This window comes from Sorex fumeus, unplaced genomic scaffold, assembly GCF_029834395.1.
Source record: "Sorex fumeus unplaced genomic scaffold, SorFum_2.1 ptg000026l, whole genome shotgun sequence".
Taxonomy (NCBI): domain Eukaryota; kingdom Metazoa; phylum Chordata; class Mammalia; order Eulipotyphla; family Soricidae; genus Sorex; species Sorex fumeus.
In genome coordinates, this window is record NW_026606083.1 from 5,835,559 (window position 1) to 5,854,865 (window position 19,307).

Sequence of the window (19,307 nt, forward strand, 5' to 3'; positions counted from 1 at the left end):
CCATCTCCTGACAAAGGCTTGTGGTTCTCCCCCCACATCCTCCATGCTGCTGCTTCCCTCGTCACAGGGTCAGGAGTCTGCCTCCTGCCCACAGCCAGGAAAATGCTGAGGTCTCCCCCTTGCTGGCCCCATGCACGCTCTCACGCAATGGGCAATCCTATACTGGGTCTGGCCTACGACATCACAGCTCATCCCCTGCAGTCTACCAGACCTACCTGGTTTCCTCCCTTAGATCCACCTGAGAGGGCTCCAATACCTACCTATTTTTAGGGCTTATGTGACTGTACATTCTTTCCCTGGTTTAAGGGGCCGCATTAGCAGATCTAAGGGGTGACTCCCAGATTAAACCTTGAGGGGTCACTTCTAGCTCTATTTAGGAAAGCATGCAATGCCAGAGATTGAACACAGGTCTCCCACGTGCAAAACCCTGGATGTATATTTTAAAGAATAACTTTAATTCTAGAACTTTTCCAGAAAATATGAACCATGCAGAACCAGCTCTCGGCCAAGAGCACGGTGTTAAAAGGAATCCTGGAAGGGCCGTGCCCCTACCTACTCCCCTCCCACATCTCACCAGCTGACACTCATGACACTCATGGTGGTTCCTCTAGGAGAGACTTCACAGTCTGTAGCAAAGAGGACCCAACTGCAGGCGACTGTCAAGGGAAGCAGCAGAAAGGATATGGACACAAGAACAGCCCCCACAGAAGTGTCCTGGGGTCCAGAGATAAGAGTGCTGATGGGCCAAAGGGATAGTACAGTGGGCAGGGCATTTGTTTTGCCCGCGACCCACCCGAGTTCAATCCTGGGCATCCCATATGGTCTCCCAGGCACCTCCAGGCATAATTCCTGCATGCAAAGCCAGGAGTAACCCCTGAGCATCGCTGGGTGTGACCCAAAAAACAAAAAACCAAAAAAAAAAAACAAACAACAGAAAAAAGAGTGCTGATATGTGAACCCCTCTCTGGAGCGTTCCTTTCTCAGCTTCACTGAGGTCAGACCGACCAGCCTTACTGTCGCTGTCACTTGTACAGATGACATTCCCAAATGCATCACTGCACAATGATGACTGAAAGAGAAAGCTCACACCCACGACTGCAGAGTAACTTGTCCTGGGGGAGAGAGCTCTACTCACAGCAACTTTATCTTCATAATAAAGTGAAGACATTTTGGTATACACAATTATGCCATCTAGTTCAGAAAAAATATTTTTTTCACTTATGAGGGGTGGGGGTCTTGGACTACAACCAGCAGTACTTAGGAGCTATCCCTGGCTCTGTGCTCAGGAGAGACCCCTAACAGTGCTCAGGGACCACATATGGTGCCAAGGATGCAGCGTAGGGTTGGTCACATGTAAGGCAAGCACTTTACCTCCTCTACTGCCTCTCAGGCCTATAAATGTTATTCTAACAGTTCCTGAAAATGTCGCACAAGACACACTAATCTGTAAGGACAGTCTAGAAGCAAGTCTTTCTAAAGAAAGACCACATGCAGAATTGTTTGGCGGACTCTGAATGTGCTCTAGCAAGTCTTAATGGGTACACATTTTCATTAAGTGATGAAGTGTGCTCCATGCCCCACCCCCGAACCCAGCAACACTGCTTGGGTGGACAGGACTCTCTGTGTGGCTTCTCCCAGGAACCCTGAGCCAGCATACCTTCTGCAGTTTTTCAGTCATTAGTCAGGAAAACCAGGTGGGATTCATGTGATCAACCAAAAAAAAAAAAACAGAGCCCACTTCTCTTCTGATGGGGCCTAAGGCACTTTCTAGATCCCAGACACATGCACCACAGGTAGTTGTCACTCAGACCTGAGCCTCTTGCCTTAAGGATCAAAGTCCTCCCCTAAGATCCTTCAAAGCACACACAGCACATGAGCCTGAGCACTAGCAGGAGAGCCTGCCTCGAGGTTACCAAGAGGATCATCCTTCTCCAGCACCCTTACTCCTCTGCACACATAGAGAGGGCACAGATAGGACTTAATTCATTTCAGATAATACACAATCACATCACCCAACTCTGAATTCAGTGTTGTGCAAACTGGCCTTCTCTTAACAGTTTTTTCCTTAGTTCCTACTCATAATGTTGAAAATGAGGCACAGGCCACACTACACACACAGTGCCCGGCCTCCCAGGCAGTCAGCAGTGGGAACATTCCTGCCCTCCCCCTTGCTCTCCACTCTGAAGTCCTTACATATGAATCCATGATTAGCCATGAGTGAGGAGAAGTCGCTGGGACACCAGTCCCACCAAAGACTGATCTGAAAGCAGGAAGGGCAGGCTCCTTTTCCCAGAGGCTGCAGCAATGGCCAGTTTGCACATAACAGGACAGACAAGTAGGCAGACACCTGAGCAGGTCAGCAAGGGACAAGTTTGACCACGTGATCCAAGGTGCCAGAGAAGTGACCAGTGGCACCAGAAGATGAGAAGATACCATTACTGGATTTATAGGGCCAACACTGTCATCATTTCAGAGAATTTTGTAAACCATAATTTTCGTTCTACAGCATTCATTACGAGGAATACTATTACACCAGGTCCTAGTGCAGCAGCCCACTCTCTCTCTCTCTCATGTCCCCTTGGGTCCCTCAGGCCCCTCTTCTTCCTCTGAACTGAGAGTGCCTTGCTGAGTCTATTCCTTTGGCATCTGCTTCCAGCTGTGTGGTAGGCCCTACTCAATTTTATGCAACTCTGAACCTGGCTGGATTATACATGGATTATAAACAATTACCATACACTGAACTTTGTCCTGGGTTATAAACCCCCATCATCTGTTGAGTTTTTTCATCTCACTGAAACTCAAACTCAACAACACGATATATAAAATAAACAGAACAGTGGGCTGTGGTGAAAGCAGGCCCAAGTGCAGGACTGGCACAGGCAAGACGCAGAGGTGGCGTTCGAAGGACCGAGAGCGGCCTCCCAGGCTCTTCTGGGAACGACGGGAGAAGGATGGGCGACAGGCAGATCCCCTGGCATCATTCGATCTCTCGCTTTGTGGCTCAATCATAGTCGCCATTACAGCCTTAGTCTCGGTTATCAGAGTTCCATCATCCTAGTCTCCTCATGGACCTAAAAGTATCCAAAGTCTGTTTTCCTCCTCCTCTTCTTGTCTTCTCTTCATTGCTGTGCTCTCTTTCTATCTTCTTCCTTTTGCTCTGCTTCTATGTGTGCCGTTGTACTCTTTTGCTATCTCTCTCTCTAGTCTGTCTGACTCTCATCTCTGTAATCTCTCCTCTGGTCTCTTGGTCTCTAGTCTGCTGCCGTTGTTTCCTTCTTCAGTCTCTAGTCTTCTACTTCTAACCTTGGCGTTGTGCTCTTCTTAAGTCCTCTGTCTTCTGTCCAGGCCATTGTACTCTCTTTTAAGCCTTCTCTCCTCCTTCTGATACATTCTGACCTGACTTCGGCAACTAACCTTGGCAACTGACTTCTCTTCTGACCACCCCAGCCCCTTACAACGTAGTTTATATAGAAATCATGTAGGTTGGGGATACAAAGAAGGGGTTGAACATTAACAAATCAACAAAGAGAGGTAAGACCACTCTTCCAGGAGATCAACTCAAGGACAAAATCTCATCTAAGGAGATTATTCCAGATTACTAGAAGATTCGCTCAAGGGCAGGATTCCATCCAGGGTGTGTTGCTTTCTTCTTTCCTCGGCAAGAAATCCACTTAAATAGTCGTAGTAAATTTACTTCTAATATTTCTAACAATGTCATTTTGTATGAGCATAGTAAGAGATATATCAAGCTTGAAGTTTGGTTCTTCCTGAGGACAACTCACTATATATTCCAGACCACAGTCCTCTGGCCAGGTTAGTCTTCCTAACCCCAGCAGGGTCCTTATTCAGTTACCTCTTTTGGGTCATGACAGAGTTTGTCCATGACCGTGCTTTTATGGCACTTGGCCAGGCCCATTTCGATGCCAGAGTAGCTCATGGCTTGCCCTGGGTCCTCAGTCCCTCGTCAGGACACTGCTCTTGGAGTGCTAGGAACTAAGGGCAACTGTGGCTTAAGTCAAGTAAATACAGATGTCCAGGAGTAAATATTATTTTAGAGTCAATTAACTCCCACGTTACATATCATAGCATCAACTGTCTTCCTGTGCCTATACAAAAAGGACATTGCTAAATAAACCATACAAATGACATAAAGGAAAGAGAAAAGCAATATAAGATTATTAGTTATGCCTCAGTTGCTCTGTTGTAGGAGTGGCTCGATAAACCTTAAGCTCCCTGTGGGAGCAGCAGTGTTATCCAACAATCATCCACACAGTCCAAGATGGAATCTCACTCAGTACGCTGCTCATGAAACAGATGAAAAATATTTTAAAACTTCTCATGAGGCAAAGCCATCCTTGGCACTGTGTCCTGGTTAAAAGTCTATACACCTCAGACCACACTAACATGAGCAAGGTATGACTGCTACTTAGAACTCCATGGTTTATTAGTAAACATATATGGCAAACAAATATGACCTAAAACTTCAGAGAATATTGTTATTGCTAAAAAAAATTACCCTAAAATAAGAAAATTTCTCCTGCAGGAAAGGCATAAATTCTGGTTTTTGTTTGTCTGGGAGTCACACCCAGAAATGCTCAGGGCTTACCCCCGGCTAGGCATTCAGAAATTTCTCTTGGTAGTACTTGGGGGACTATAGGGGATCCCAGGGACAGAACTTGGGTCAGCTGAGTGCAAGGCAAATGGCCTCCCCGCTGTCCTATGGCTCTGGCCCCAGGAATTAGAATTCAGAACCAAGTGAAAAGAGGAAGTTAAACCAACCGTGCTATGGTGGTCAACTTCACAGGCACTAGAGTTCACATGGCATCTCATGAGACCAGGACTGAGTCTATGGAATACAGACAACACTTTCACCTGAATCTGAAACCTGTCTTATAAAATCACTATCACTCTGTATTATGGACATAAATTGAAAATCAAAATGTATAATGTAGTGTACTCATTTAGTCTTAATTAAATTAACATAATCCACTAAAATTCTAATTGCATATTTTAGTTTTTGCTTTAGAGTCACATGGTACTAAGGGCTATTCTCAACTCAGTGCTAGGAGACATGCAGTAGAGGATTGTTAAAGTCAGGCCTCGCAGCTCAGATAGAGAAGGAAGCACCAAATAAAGGATGTTGGGAAGATCCTCCCAGGATGGGAGATGCATGCTGAAAGTAGACTATAGACCGAACATGATTGCCACTCAATGTCTCTTTTGCAAACCACAGCACCCAAAAGGAGAGAGAGAACAAAAGGGAATGCCCTGCCACAGAGGCAGGGTGGGATGGGGGTATGGAGGGTGGGAGGGATACTGTGATCAGTGGTGGTGGAGAATGGGCCTTGGCGGAGGGATGGGTACTCAATCATTGTATAACTGAAACCCAAGCACAAAAATTTGTAAGTCTACAACTGTACCTCATGTTGTTTCACTAATAAAAATTTTTTATAAATAAATTTTAAAAAATTAATAAAGTCACGCCTCCTACATACAAAACATGTGCTCTACCTCACTGAGCTTCCTCTCTGGCCTTTAAATTGTATGTTTCAGGGCCAGCTTCCTCTCTGGCCCTTAAATTGTGTAAGGGGCAGCTAGATTTAAAAAATTATCTTGGTGGGCAAGAGAGATAGTACAGGGGTCAAGGGACCAGCTTTGCATGTAGACTACCTCAGTTCAGTTCATGGTACTGTATCTGATCCCTTGACACTGCTAGAGAGGCTGCTACGCACAGGGCCAGGAGCAGACCCTGAGTATCAAACACCCAAAAACAAAGAAAAAATATTATCTCACCTCCCTTAATTCTGATGCTGACAACAGACAAGTCACACAGTCCCAGAGACAGAAGAAATGCCAGGATCCCATTTACGCTAGTCATATGATCTCCTAAAGTAGAGAAGCATGAACACCGCTTCTTTGCAAGGAAGTCTAGGGTGAAGACAGAGCCCCCACCATCTCTTTCTGGGATCTGGCTAACAGGACAATAACAGGCTTGGAGCCAGCAAGCTGTCCCTGTGTCTGCCCCTGCAGAGAAAAGGTACTGGGCACAAACCGCACACTGGCACAGTGTATGGGTGGATTCACATACAGCAGGAAAACAAGGGTGAATGTTCTAGAATCATCCCAGATACAAATACCAGTATGACCACATCACAGAAAAATCAGACCTGGTCATTCCTGACAACATTTATGTGGATTAAGTATTTTGTATTTACATAAAAGGAAGAGAGGCTAAAGCGAGATTACAGTGGATAGGGATGCTTGCCTTGCACACAGTCGACTGGGGTTCAATCCCCGGCATCCCATATAGTCCCTGTGCACCACCAGAAGTAATTCCTGAGTGCAGAGCCAGGAGCTTGAACATCTCCAATTGTGACCAAAAAACTTAAAAAAAAAAAAAAAGGATACATGGTGTCCTAGCAACTTTCACTAACCACTAGATTACTTTCACAGTTGTGAGTAATCACTAATTGCTTCCTTCCCAAGGATCTAAAATTAAAATAGACAAAAAAGCCACAATCCTGACTTTACTAAATAGGTTAAAGCAATGAATGTAAAGAGTCTCTTTTGAGCTATAGGTTCCCAAAAATATCCTTCATAGAATTTATCCCCAGCATTGGCTGTCAATGAACTCAATTATTACATCAATGGGAAAATAGACATTTAGGTATTTGAAAGCAAATACAAATATGTGAAAGAGAAAACTCAACACATGTACCATGAGACATTTTAAATCTTATTAAAAGTTCTACCTCCATGGTAACATTGCATCCCTTAAACACTTTTGTAAACCAATGTTAGAATACATTTTTTAATTAAAATGAAACTCTAAGGAAAATTTACATTCCCTATTTTGGTGAATCAGAGTAGGTTCATGAAGGCAAACCTGTCGGGAAGCTAAGCTACAACAGGGAGTAGGGGAAGCACTTCCCAGCACCGGACCATACATCCCCCCGGTGCTCTGGACAAACTCTACAAAGCAGGCTTCCCTCTTCATGAAAGCAGATGTGCTTGCCCTTGGTGATAAGTAACAAAAAGATCACCTGTGAACCACCTCATCAATGTCCAGCACTTGTGAGCAGCCAGAGAGGTGTCGCAAGATGCTGAGTCTTCCGCCATGGATAGAGAAAGCCCCGGTTAAGTTTACACGGCAACCCTTGTCTGTGCAGCTCCTGCTTGAAAGAAACAGGCTGTGTCCTGCCCAGCCCTACTGACAATGCTCCACTTCTCCGAGGACCAATGCCTCAGTGGTTCATGTCCATTAGATTTGGCTCCCAGCCCTCAAGAAAAGAGGGGATCACTATTAAACAGATGGCACTTCCCATGGTGTAAAAAGCACTCTAAATAAAAGAACTAGAAATTGATTGCTGATCAAACACTCTACAGCGATCCGGCTGGTAATCAGGGAGTGGCAAGAGGCCGCTCTCTTCTCGTAGAGATGCTGAAGGGGTTATTCCTGGAATCTCATTTAGAATAATTTTCCTGGAAATAACACAATCATGATGGAAAAATCATCCCATATCCAGTCTCTTCAAAAGCATACTCTATAGAAGAATTAAGACAAAAGAGCTTCATTTTTCATGTTTATCATCCACAAGAAGCAAAGCACTCAAACATACAGAAAATGTGAATGCCCACATCCACCCCCCAGGTGACAGGCTCTCTTCTGATAGTTTTTTTTATTAAAATAATATCTAGAATGGGTGAGATCTGTAAGTGCTCAAGTATTCTTAATGGTGTCTGGGGTTTCATGCAGCAGCAGGGAAGGCTCCTGCATACAAAGCACCCACCCATCCTGAAAGCCTCTCCCTGGCCCAGACACCACTTAAATGGGAAGTCTGCAAGGCAGCAAGCTAAGAAAGCACGTCCTTAAGCTTCCATTATGACAGCCCAACAGGATAAAGACACACACATTCCACACTGGTTTGCCACTCCAGTTGGAGACAGGTGGCTATGGAAGGGCTGCCCATTACATATCCTTCCGGAGAGAGCTCCCAGGCCTGCAATGGAGCTCCTGGGGGTGAGCATGAAGGGTAAAGCAGGACCTGCTATGTCTTGATTTCAGAAAGAAAAAAAAGCCGAATGGTCTATCATTCACTCATGAAACCAAATACCTGGAAAGCAGAATTTGAATGCTTATAATGCACTTCTGGACATCTGAAATCCAGCTTCTTGTCTGCACAAATAACATCATTTCCTGGGGCCACAGCAGGTAGGGCATTTGCCTTGTACACAGACAACCTGAGTTCAATCCTCGGCATCCTGTATGGTCCCCTGAGCACTGCCAGGAGTAATTTCTGAGTGCAGAGCAAGGAGCAATCAATGAGCATTGACAGGTATGGCCCCAAAACCAAAAAAAATAAAAATTAAACCATTTATTTCCTTAGGAAGTGTCTGAAAATAACCAAATAACCAAAGAGCAACACGAACACTACAAGTTACCCTCACCCTACAAGCTACAAGCTCCTCTACCCCAACATGACCATGCTACCCCAGGCCTACCTGAATAACCTCTATCCATCCAAGATTGCACTCCTGTACCACACCAGACAGAACATGGCACTATGCTTCCAGAAAGCCTTGTTTCACTCACATACTTTTCCATAAAGGATCGGTTTCAGTCAAATCCTATCATGTCAAACAGCTCACTTATCAAGGAAGCAAGCAAACTCAGTAAAGTCGCTGCCCCTTGTCCAGGCCAAGAACCTCCAACAACAGAGAAAAAGGCTTACCTGCCAACAGGAATTCCATCCCTTGCTGCACAAACCCTAAAAACCCACCCACCGTTGGGGGCAAGGCAATGAGGTGCAGTCTACTCCCTTCCCGTGTTAATTTACTAAAGGAGAAACTCAGTCTGGACCCAATGCCAACAGCAAAATAACCCCCACGCTACTTCTGTTGGCTCACATCATGGTGGGGGTCCATGGGAGAAGCCTGGCTAGTGCAATAAGCTGCATCCATGTGAGCAAAAAGCAAAAGGAAATGATGTCTGCACACCTGCTTAAGAGGCTACAACAGTACCAAGCTCACACCGCCCAGAAGCTGACAGGTTCCTCCTTCAAACAGTTGTACTGTAAGGACTTGACGTGTATTTGAATTTCCCACCCTTGCTTATAGCTCATTAAAGATTACTTTCTATTACCAAGCTTCAAGCTTTCGAGCATTCATATATTCAACCACAAAAATAAGATGTTAAAAAAAATAAGCTGTTATAGAACCCTAATAATTCTTACTTTTAAAGATCCATGAAGTACAACTCCACCTTATTGTTACTTTTAACTAGTCAGTTATTATACATATTAAAGCCCTGACTTCTTAAATATTATTAAGTTCACCAGAGAGAAGATGCTTCAAGCTCTGTTTCTGGTTTTTTGTTTTAAAAGCCGGTGAGGGGACCAGAGGGATCACACAGAGGGCAATGGTTCTTTCCCCTTGTGCACAGCTAACTCAGGTTCGATCCCCAGCATCACACAGGGTCCCCTAATTCCCACCAGGAGTGATCCCCAAACACAGAGACAAGAACAAACTCTGAGCACCACCAGGTGTGGTCCCAAATCTAAAAAGAAGAAAAATCTGGTGAGAGTACCCAGGGAAAGCGCACAGGGTTGGCTGCCTGGGTGACCACAGAAAATTGGTGCAGGGCTCTGGCCCAGACTCCAGCCTATTTCTACAAACGGGCTCCAAGTCTCAGGTCCTGCCTGGCCTCTCAGCACTTCCCAGCTCATGTGGGCCCCCTACCCTCACCCCAGCATCACGCACGCATGGAAGCAAGACAAGGAAGCTCAGCCGCTCTACACACCAGGGATCATGGATCCAGTCTACCAGAGAGCTCTGGCCCAGATGTGGGAGGTGACAGCTGGCCGCTGCCCCAGAATGTTCCAGAATGCCTGAGGGTAATGCCAAGTGGAGCTCCAAGACTGGTTCCCGGTAAATCAGTGACAGAAACTCAATCGGTTAAGCTAGAACCTATTGGAACACTTGGACTAGAAGTACAATAGGAGGCCTTTCCCCAGCAACACCTATATAAGAACCTGGGAACAGCATATCCTTCAATTTTTCTCCTGAAAAGTAAGATAAAAGGACACTGTCTCAGCGCCCACAAGGAAGTACCAGGTTTTGTCTTTGACACTAACAGGCACCACAGCCCTGAAACCAGCCCTGCAAAGTGTCAGGGAGCCCTGTCCACACAGGAGAGAGACACGTGCTTTCCCACACCCACAACTGCTTGGGGCAGCTGCTTTTTCAGTGACCATGACCTCAAATCCCGGATAAACTAGGGCGGACACAGGACTAGAAAGTGCGGGAACTCGGTCACAGAATAGCACTAGGAGGAGACCCAGCAGACTCTGCAACGTGGCCTCAAAACCCACATCACGGCCCTAAAAGTGGGTTCTACCCCCCTTACTGCTGGAGATCAGCTGCAGGAGGGGGACAGCCAGCTGGTCCCACAAAGCCTTGGACTGTTCTAGTGGGTAAGATGTCAGTGGGCAGACAGTATGTTCAGTCCAGAGAAATTTTGGGATCCTCACATGACTTTCTGCAAGTAAGATTTAAGATCCAAAGGAGATTCCAGAAGCACAGAAGGTCACCAATGAGCTAATAATGGACTTCTATGCTTTTAAGTCTTGGTCCCATGAACCAAGGGAGGCAGTCCTGTGAGTTCCCCTCTACTTTCCTGGCAGTACCTACTTCCCCTCTGCTCTTCCCATATCACAGTGTCTCAGCGCCCCTGCCGCACCTTGTCAGTCAGAATATGGTGACCAGAACATACAACTAAGCATGTGCTACCTGTAATCTCTGTCTTAGTTTACCGAAAGAGACCCAGACCCTTCTGTGAAGGTTCCTCGATAAAAATTTACAGCTACCTTTCATGTAGAGTGACATAATCTGCCAGCCAGGCAGTGTCTCTTGTCCATTTCTATTTTCATCTTTCTAGGGAAGAGAATTTCAATTCACTGAGAAAGGGGAACATGGAATCAAATAAAGATTCAAAACAGATTCTGTGTTTTTCCTAAGTGTGACCGTAGATGGCAAGAGGAGCAGGGCTAGAGAGTCAGGACCCTGCAGTAGGCAGCAGGCAAGCAGGTCTCCACACTAAAGTCCAGGTTCAGAATCTGGAATGTGAGGGACGAAGTGACAGGACAGCAGGTCCAGTGCTTGCCTTGCACACAGCTGACCTGGGTTCCACCCGTGATATACCATGTGGTCCCCAGGCGTGATTCCTGAATGAAGGGCCAGAATAACCCTGAGCACTGCAGAGTGTGGCCACAAAACAAAACAAAAAATTCCAGATGGCCACTCAGCGACTATGAAATAAAGCTACTCCTTACACATACCCCTTTAACCTCAGAGAAGCTGGACCTTGAGCACCTCCCTCCATTTGGCGGGGAATGGAAGAAGCTCAGGGAAGTGGTGAGAGAGCAATATACTACCTAGTCCTTTAGTTTTAGTTTTGAGTTTGGTTTGGGGTTTTGTTTTGTTTTCTGTGCAGGGAGGCACTCCCAGCAGTGCTGAGGGCTTACTCCTGGCCCTGAGCTCAGGAATCACTATTGAAGTGACTTGGAGGACTATCTGAGCTGTTTATAGTTTTAGTAACATTTCTCTAATAAATAAGACAGGGAGGAAAATGTGACTCAACTAATTAATCAGTCAGTGAGAAAATACCTCACTACTCATAAAGTTCTGTCTGGTACCAAAGACTACTTGGGGTCTGGCCCATTATCTTCAATCTTTCATTCATTATGACTCAAAAAGCCCCTAACCCAATCAACATAAAAATAATTTTTTAATGCTCTAAAATATTCCTCAAGTATTGGCTTTTTTCACTCTGGAGAAGCCCATGTTCTCTTTTGAATGTGTTATCTCTCTCCCTCCTCCCATTTCTCTGTGACACGGTTTGTTTGTCTGTTGGGGGCAGGGGTGGGGGTGGAGGATCCACACCCGACAGTGTTGAGGACTTACCCCGGTCTCTGGGATCAGGGTCAGGGGTGCCAGAGATCAAACCCAGGTAGCAAGGCTAGTACCCTACCCACTGTACTATCCCTCTGTCCCCTGTAAGTGAATTTCTTTAAATAAAATTATTTTTGTTTCACAAAAAAAAAAGAAAGAAAATTACTCAGTATTGTTATTGGGGAAGGGGAGTGGTAGATGGTAAATAGTAAACTAAAAAAGGACTGCTTTGGATCATTTTCACTTGACACTCCGTATCTCAGTAATTTCCCACTTTGACTGGAGAGCTTCCTAGGAAATCAGCAGCCCAGTGGGCCCTGGAGAGGGCAGGCAGGCCCCCCACCAGCTGGCTGCTCAATTAGAGTCCTCCTCTCAGACTGCAGTGCTTATTATCACCAGGAACAAGAGCACACAATTACTCCTTTTGAGACATGACAAGTTTTGACCCTCTCAACAGAAAAGAACAGAGCACTGGCAACAAAAGTAGGTAACCTTTGTCTGGCACAAAGGAGGCCTAAAGTGGGCAGCTGAGAAAGGAAGGCACCCACAGGGGAGAAGGCCTCACCAACCTCAGACCACGAGACCCAATCCCAGGACAAGTTCTCAGAAGCAATCGAGAGTCAAAAACTGACCAACTAAGTGATGATGAAAATAAGCCAAAAGTGATGGTAATAATGTGACAAGGGTTGGAATGGGTGAGTCACTACATATACATGACATTCAAACCAAGATTATTCAGTATATTCTCTTTGCAATTCAGAAGAATGCTACAACTCATCCCATAAATCACTGCTTTTTTAAAAATGGTTCTAAAAAAAGAGACAACCCATTTGCAAAGGGCTGGAGGAGGAGGTAAAAGTGACTCAGAGCAGCACACGGCGTCCAAACCCTCACAAGAATATAAAGCTGGAGGGCCTTGCACAAAGCCAAACAGAGACATCGCATAGCTTTAACCTCATAAAGCTCAGATCTGAGGGCGACAGGAACATTTCAAACACCTTATGAACACTTAGAACCACCTTATAGATTTGTGCCTTTCATTCATGGGAGGGGGGGAAGGGGGGGGAATTTCCTCCCCTGGCTATCTAAATTTGACATCTACCTTTATTCATTGAGAAAAGAATATTCAAACTTAGATACTTCCTTACACTTCTAAGGAACTCCTAAAAATCAAGTCCATACATTCCAAATTTCACATATATCAATGCTATTGTCTTGGAACCTCATTTTTGAGGAGAGGCCACATCCAGTGATGGTCAGGGGTTACTCCTGAATCTGTGCTCAGGGATCACTTCTAGCAGTGCTGGGGGACCAAATGTAATGCTGGAGACAGAACCTGGGTCAGCCCTAACTGCTGAACTATGGCTCTGGCCCCTCATCTTGTAAACTTTTAAGGACAGGTTAACAATGGTTTTGATTCGCCAAGACAAGCTTTCCAGTCTTTTTACCACAACACTGAAGTTCTCTGTAACAACTCTGAGATAGAGGCAACATCATGACAAATTCTGAAGCTCACTCTAAGGTCACACAGTACAGTGAAGAGGTGAAAGGGGACACAGCTACCTCAGCTCATACCTCCTCCCCTCCTCCTCTCCCAACTATAGCTTGTCAAGGAAACTCTGGAAGGAAAGTCTTCCACAAGTCTATCTTTTCCTCAATTGAGAGGATGTCTACAGGTGGAAATGATGGGTCTTCTCCACAGGCTTGAAGGTGGAGCACGAGGCAGTAAGGGCAGGGCCAGCCCCGCAAAGTCCAAGAGAGCCACACCTCCATCCTCGCTCAGGATCCTGCAACACCACCTCAAATCCACAGCGTTCACTGTCTCCTGAAGATGTTAACTTGTGGCTACTGTCCAAACTACATGTGAACTGCTCATGTGACATTTTTTAATTACTGTGACCAGACCATAGATAGAGATAGATAGCTCAACAGGCTGAGCGCATACTTTACACTCATGAGACCTGGGTCCAATTCACAGCACCACTCTGAGGTCTCCTGAGTACTGATGAGATGGGCAAGTGGAGGGTAACTCCTGAGTACTGCTTGGTGTGACAGAAGAAAATAAACAAAACATTATTGTCACCAACCCAGCACTGACATTTATGACGTTCACCTGTTGGTCAAGCAGTTTCAAACAGGCCGGACGTCCCACATGAGGAACCTAGGTGCAGGTGAGGTGATCTGGCATACTACCTAGCAAGGCTGAACCTCACTCTCGCACAGTCAAGCCAAGAAAACACTTACAGCACTGTTCTTTAAAGGTGTCGGCAAAAACTAAAACAATGTTACAGGCTACATCACCAGCAAATTCCTAAGGAGAGGGAAAGGGTTCATCTGGAGAGCACCCTGCTTTGCATCCCACCAAGAAATAAGAATTCAAAAAAATTCCGGCTAAATTTCTAACAACTGGATTTTCTTTTTTTTTTTTTTGGTAAGATATGAATCTATCTTTATGGAGAACTCTTCTATTAATCCTTTCTACTATGCATGGTGTTTCCAATTCAAGTTTCTCCTTAAGCCAAATGTTTACTCACAGATTAATAAAATTGTTTTCGGTTCTCTTAGGCCCAGAAAATGCATAACTCAAAAAGGCGAGAATGTAGATAAGAAAAGGCAAGGAGCTGACCTTGGGAGCGAGTGCCCAGAAGGAGCCCCATCTCCCTTGCAATCCCAGCTTCACACACTTCCTCCCCACACATGCTGTGCCAGGCACTTAAGCAGACCAAGCTCCCTGGACCCACACCAACACCAGACCAAAGTAGAAGATGGAGGCAAAAGACCAACTGTGGTACCCACAGTGCCACAGAAAGCTCCTGCACTTGCCAACACAGCCTCTGTGGACGTTACCTCCGTTCCCAGCAATAGAAGAGCACAGGGGAAGGCAGCACAGTAAGCAAACGTGGCAAAAGAGAGCAGGAAGCCGAGTTCTGCAACCCACACCAAACAATGACCCAACAAAAGACCAAGAACACTGGTACCTCTGCCAGCACCTGCAGAGAGGACAGCCCAAAGTTGGGCCAGGGTTGGAAGTCCAGACAACACACCCCATTCACGTTGGCAGTCCATGCCGGAACCCTGGGTAGAATTCCAACCTGTGCCATGTGCTTGAAATAAAATCGCTTTTCCATTCCCCTGTGCAGAAGCTGAGCACTGGAAAGTCCACATGTGTTTCCAAAACAGTTTCTGATATTTTAACAAAACAATAAAGAATAATTTAAAGAACTCTGTCCACATGAATTCTGGTTGAAAATAAAACGTGAAAGCAATACACATTTCAATAATTGGACACTGGAAGTTATTTCAACTTTTCACTTTGTTTTTTATTTTGGTGGTGGTGGTGGTTTTTTTTTTTTTTTTTTTTTTTTTGGCTAGTTCTATGCTCAGGAATCATTCTCAGCAGGCTCAGGGGACCATATGGCGTGCCAGGGATTGAAACCAGGTTGGCTGCATGCAAAGTAAGCATCTTACATGCTGTACTATCTTTCTGGTTTCTAACTTTTCACTTTGAAAGTGGATCTCTTGGGGTTAAGTCCCATGATGTAAAAAGAGATTTTTTTTTTATTCTTCCATTCTTTGGTGTCTATTAAGCAACAACCAGGAAACAAGCTGGTTTATCTCATTTAAGCCAGTAAAACCACTCTGTTTGGTTACAGACATGAAATTCCAAATAACCTTAAAGAAGAAGGACTCCATTCACTCCGCATGGGCCAAATTAAGTCAGAGAAGTCCCAGTTAAGGGTTGGGGGGTGGCTGGGTTGAGTCACAACGAGAGCATGGCCCCGCGCGAACAGGCGACTCTACAGAGGTGATAAAGAGCAAAAAGCGCTATTCCCAAGATGCAAATCCACTCCACTTTCTCCCCAGACAATAAAACGTGTCCCATGTTTTTGCGGAAGGTGGGGGGGGGGGGGCTAGTTTGGGCAGGGGGAGTGAGGTGGCCACACCCAGCGGGGCTCAGGAATCACTCCTGGTCATCCTGGGGTTTGTGCACAACCACACTTCAGCCCCACTACCATCTTTCTGGCCCTGGATCTACTGTGTTTCAAACTGTGCACAGGAGGGTTAGGCCAGCACATCTGGGTCTCACACAGGAGAGCCCCGCCGTCCTGCGGGCCGCGCGTCATCCGGCTCAAATTCGGACGGGCGCTGGCGACAGGTGAAGAGTGGGCCCAGAAACCAGTCCCGGGCGCCGGGCCCCGGCAGCGGGAGCAAGGGGCGCCGCGGCTCGCAGGCCGCTCACCTGCACGGCGGCACTCACGGTCACCGTCGCGGCGCCGCGCACGTCAGCGGGCAGGTGTGGGCGCGCGGACCCAGTGCGGCACCGAGCCACGGCGCCAGAGCCCGAGCAGGGGCGCGGAGGCCCTCGCAGGTGCGGGCCCGGGCCCGCGCCCGCCACCCCCGGGCCGCCCCCGCCCCCGCCGCCGCGGCCGGAGGGCCAGGCCCCGCGGGGCCCGCGCCGAGGGGACCGCGGCCGGGGTCGCGGGGCCGGGCGGGGCGCGGCGCGGGCGCGGGGGACCCTCCTCCCGCCCGCGGCCGCGGCCCCGCGCGGCTATTTCTGGCCGCGGGCCCGGCGGAACCGTTACTCCCGCGCTCCAAGTTGGCGGGCCCGGGGCGCGGCGGGGGCGCGAGGCCGGCCGGGAACTTCTGACAGCGCCGCACATGAGCCACCGGGCCCGCGGCGCCCACGCGCCCCGGAGCCGCCAGGCCCGGCGGGGCCCGAGGCGCCCGGACGCCGGCCCGGAACAATGGTCCGCGGCCCCGCCGCCCGCCGCCCGCCCGCGCGGGCCCGCGGCGCGGAGCCGCATCAAGGACACGGCGCCCCCGGCCCGGCCGCGCCCGCCGCCCGCGCAGGCCGCTGACAGCGCCTCACCTTCCGACAGCTCCAGCTCCAGCTCGGCCAGGCGCGCCCGCACCTCCAGGGGCAGCGCCAGGCCCTCCAGGCTGCGGTCCGCCATGCTGCCGCCCCCCGCTCGCCGCCCTTTGTTCGCAGGCCGCGGTCTCGGCCGCTCTCGCGCCCAGCGGACCCGCACCAGCGGCGGCGCGGCCGGCTCTGCTCCCGGCGCCTGCTCAGCGCGGCCCCGCCAGGGCGGCCCCGCGCGCGCCCCGCGCGCCCCCGGCACGCGCGCTCGCGCGGCGCCGTCCCGTGCTGGCCGCGGGTGCGGGCGGCGGGCGGCCGGGAGGGGAGGGGCGCGGGCGGGCGGGCGGGCCGGGGGCGCGGGCGGGGGCGGCGGGGCCGGGCCGGGCGGGGCGGCGCGGGCGGGGGCGGCGGCCGGGGGCGCGCGCGGGGGCGGGCCGGCGGGGGCGCGCGCGGGGGCGGGGCCGGAGCGGCGGGGGCGCGCGGCGGGAGCGCGCGAGCTGCGGCGGGGCCTCAGCGGCTGGAAGCCGGATCCCGCCCGCCGGCCCGGGTCGCGCACGCGGGAGCGCCCAGAGGGTTGCCGTGACACCCCGTGACGCGCGGGGAGAGCCGCCTCCCCCCCAGCTCCGGGGCCACGTCAGCCCCGGGGTCCCGGGCCGCCGGCCGCCGCACACCTGCCGGCCATCCCGTGTGTCCGCAGCGCCCCGCGGCCACCGGGCCTCCCTGCGGCCTCGGGGGGCCGCGGCTCCCGCTCGGGCGACCACCGCCGCCCCACGCACGTCGGGGGCCGGCGCGACGGCCGCAGCCCCTGGACCCGGCCGACGCCGCCCTCGAGCCCGCACCTCAGCGGCCGGCGGTCACCACCCGGCTGCCCGCGCGCGGAGTGGACAGACCCGACGGGAGGGACGCAGGGAGAGCGCCGACGAACACAGACTCCCCCAGCCGCGGGTGTGGCCCCCAAAACCGAAAACCCCTCAGAGAATCAGCTAAGGGTCCGTCCCACCCAGCCAAGAGCGGCCCGCGAAGAGCCGCACGTCGCGGGGGCTCAGCACCACCCCACGTGTTACCCTCCCACTGACGTTCCCGTGCTCTACGTCAGTCCCCACACAGCCACCTCACCGTCCCCACAGCCGTGTCAAGTCCCCCCCACAGCCTCCTCATGCCCCCCACAGCCACCTCACGCCCCCCACAGCCGCCTCACACCCTCCCACAGCCGTCTCACGTCCCCCACAGCCGTGTCAAGTCCCCCCACAGCCTCCTCATGCCCCCCACAGCCTCCTCATGGCCCCCACAGCCTCCTCATGCCCCCCACAGCCGCCTCATGTCCACCACAGCCACCTCACGCCCCCCACAGCCACCTCACGCCCCCCACAGCCGCCTCACACCCTCCCACAGCCGTCTCACGTCCCCCACAGCCGTGTCAAGTCCCCCCACAGCCTCCTCATGCCCCCCACAGCCTCCTCATGCCCCCCACAGCCTCCTCATGCCCCCCACAGCCGCCTCATGTCCACCACAGCCGCCTCATGTCCACCACAGCCACCTCACGCCCCCCACAGCCACCTCACGCCCCCCACAGCCGCCTCACACCCTCCCACAGCCATCTCACGTCCCCCACAGCCGCCTCACATCCCCCACAGCCGTGTCGAAGTCCCCCCCACAGCCTCCTCATGCCCCCCACAGCCCTCTCACGTCCACCACAGCCACCTCACACCCCCCACAGCCACTTCACATCCCCCCACAGCTACCTCACGTCCCCACACAGCCACCTCACATCCCCACACAGCTGCCTTCACGTCCCTCACAGCCACCTCACGCCCCCCCACAGGCCTCTTACGTCCCCCACAGCCACCTCATGTCCCCAGACAGCCATGTCATGTCCCCCACAGCCATCTCACATCCTACATGCACCCCCTCACCGTCCCCACAGCCACCTCACATCCCCACACAGCTGTCTCATGTCCCCCCCGACACACGCGTCAAGTCCCCCACAGCCACCTCACGTTCCCCACAGCCCTCTCATCATGTCCCCACACAGCCACGTCATGCTCCCACATCATGTACCCATGCTCCCACATTACGTCCACACACAGCCACCTCACATCCACACATAGCTGCATTATATCCCTCTCAGCCACTTCACATCCACACACAGCCACCTCACATCCACACACAGCTGCATCACCTTCCACACAGCCGCATCCTGTCCTCACATAGGTGCATCATATTCCCATACACCCATAAATGGCCCTGCACAACCACATTAAGTCCCCAACATACCAGTGACAGGCATATTACATTCCCACATACTGGTGTTACAGTCTCCATATAGGCACCACATGGCCCCATGTAAGCATGTTACACCCCCATGTAAGCACTGCACCCATATTGGTACTACACACCCACACATAGGCACTGGGGGCCAGTCTAGCCCACTAGCACATTGGGACCAATGTAGATAATGCATTGAAGGCTATGCATCTGGATCATTTGCTCATGGTGTCTT

General features: G+C 50.3%; 1 protein-coding gene across 2 annotated transcripts in view; it reads right to left on the reverse strand.

Annotated features, from left to right (window-relative positions):
- Positions 1-17,043, reverse strand: part of DIP2C (disco interacting protein 2 homolog C) — a 197,628-nt gene extending 180,585 nt beyond the window's left edge. For both annotated transcript variants that reach the window (XM_056114520.1, XM_056114519.1), the window contains exon 1: positions 16,820-17,043. In XM_056114520.1, the coding sequence (XP_055970495.1) occupies positions 16,820-16,904 (85 nt within the window). In that variant the 5' untranslated portion in view covers positions 16,905-17,043. The remainder of the gene's footprint in view (positions 1-16,819) is intronic.
- Positions 17,044-19,307: the final 2,264 nt, after the last annotated feature.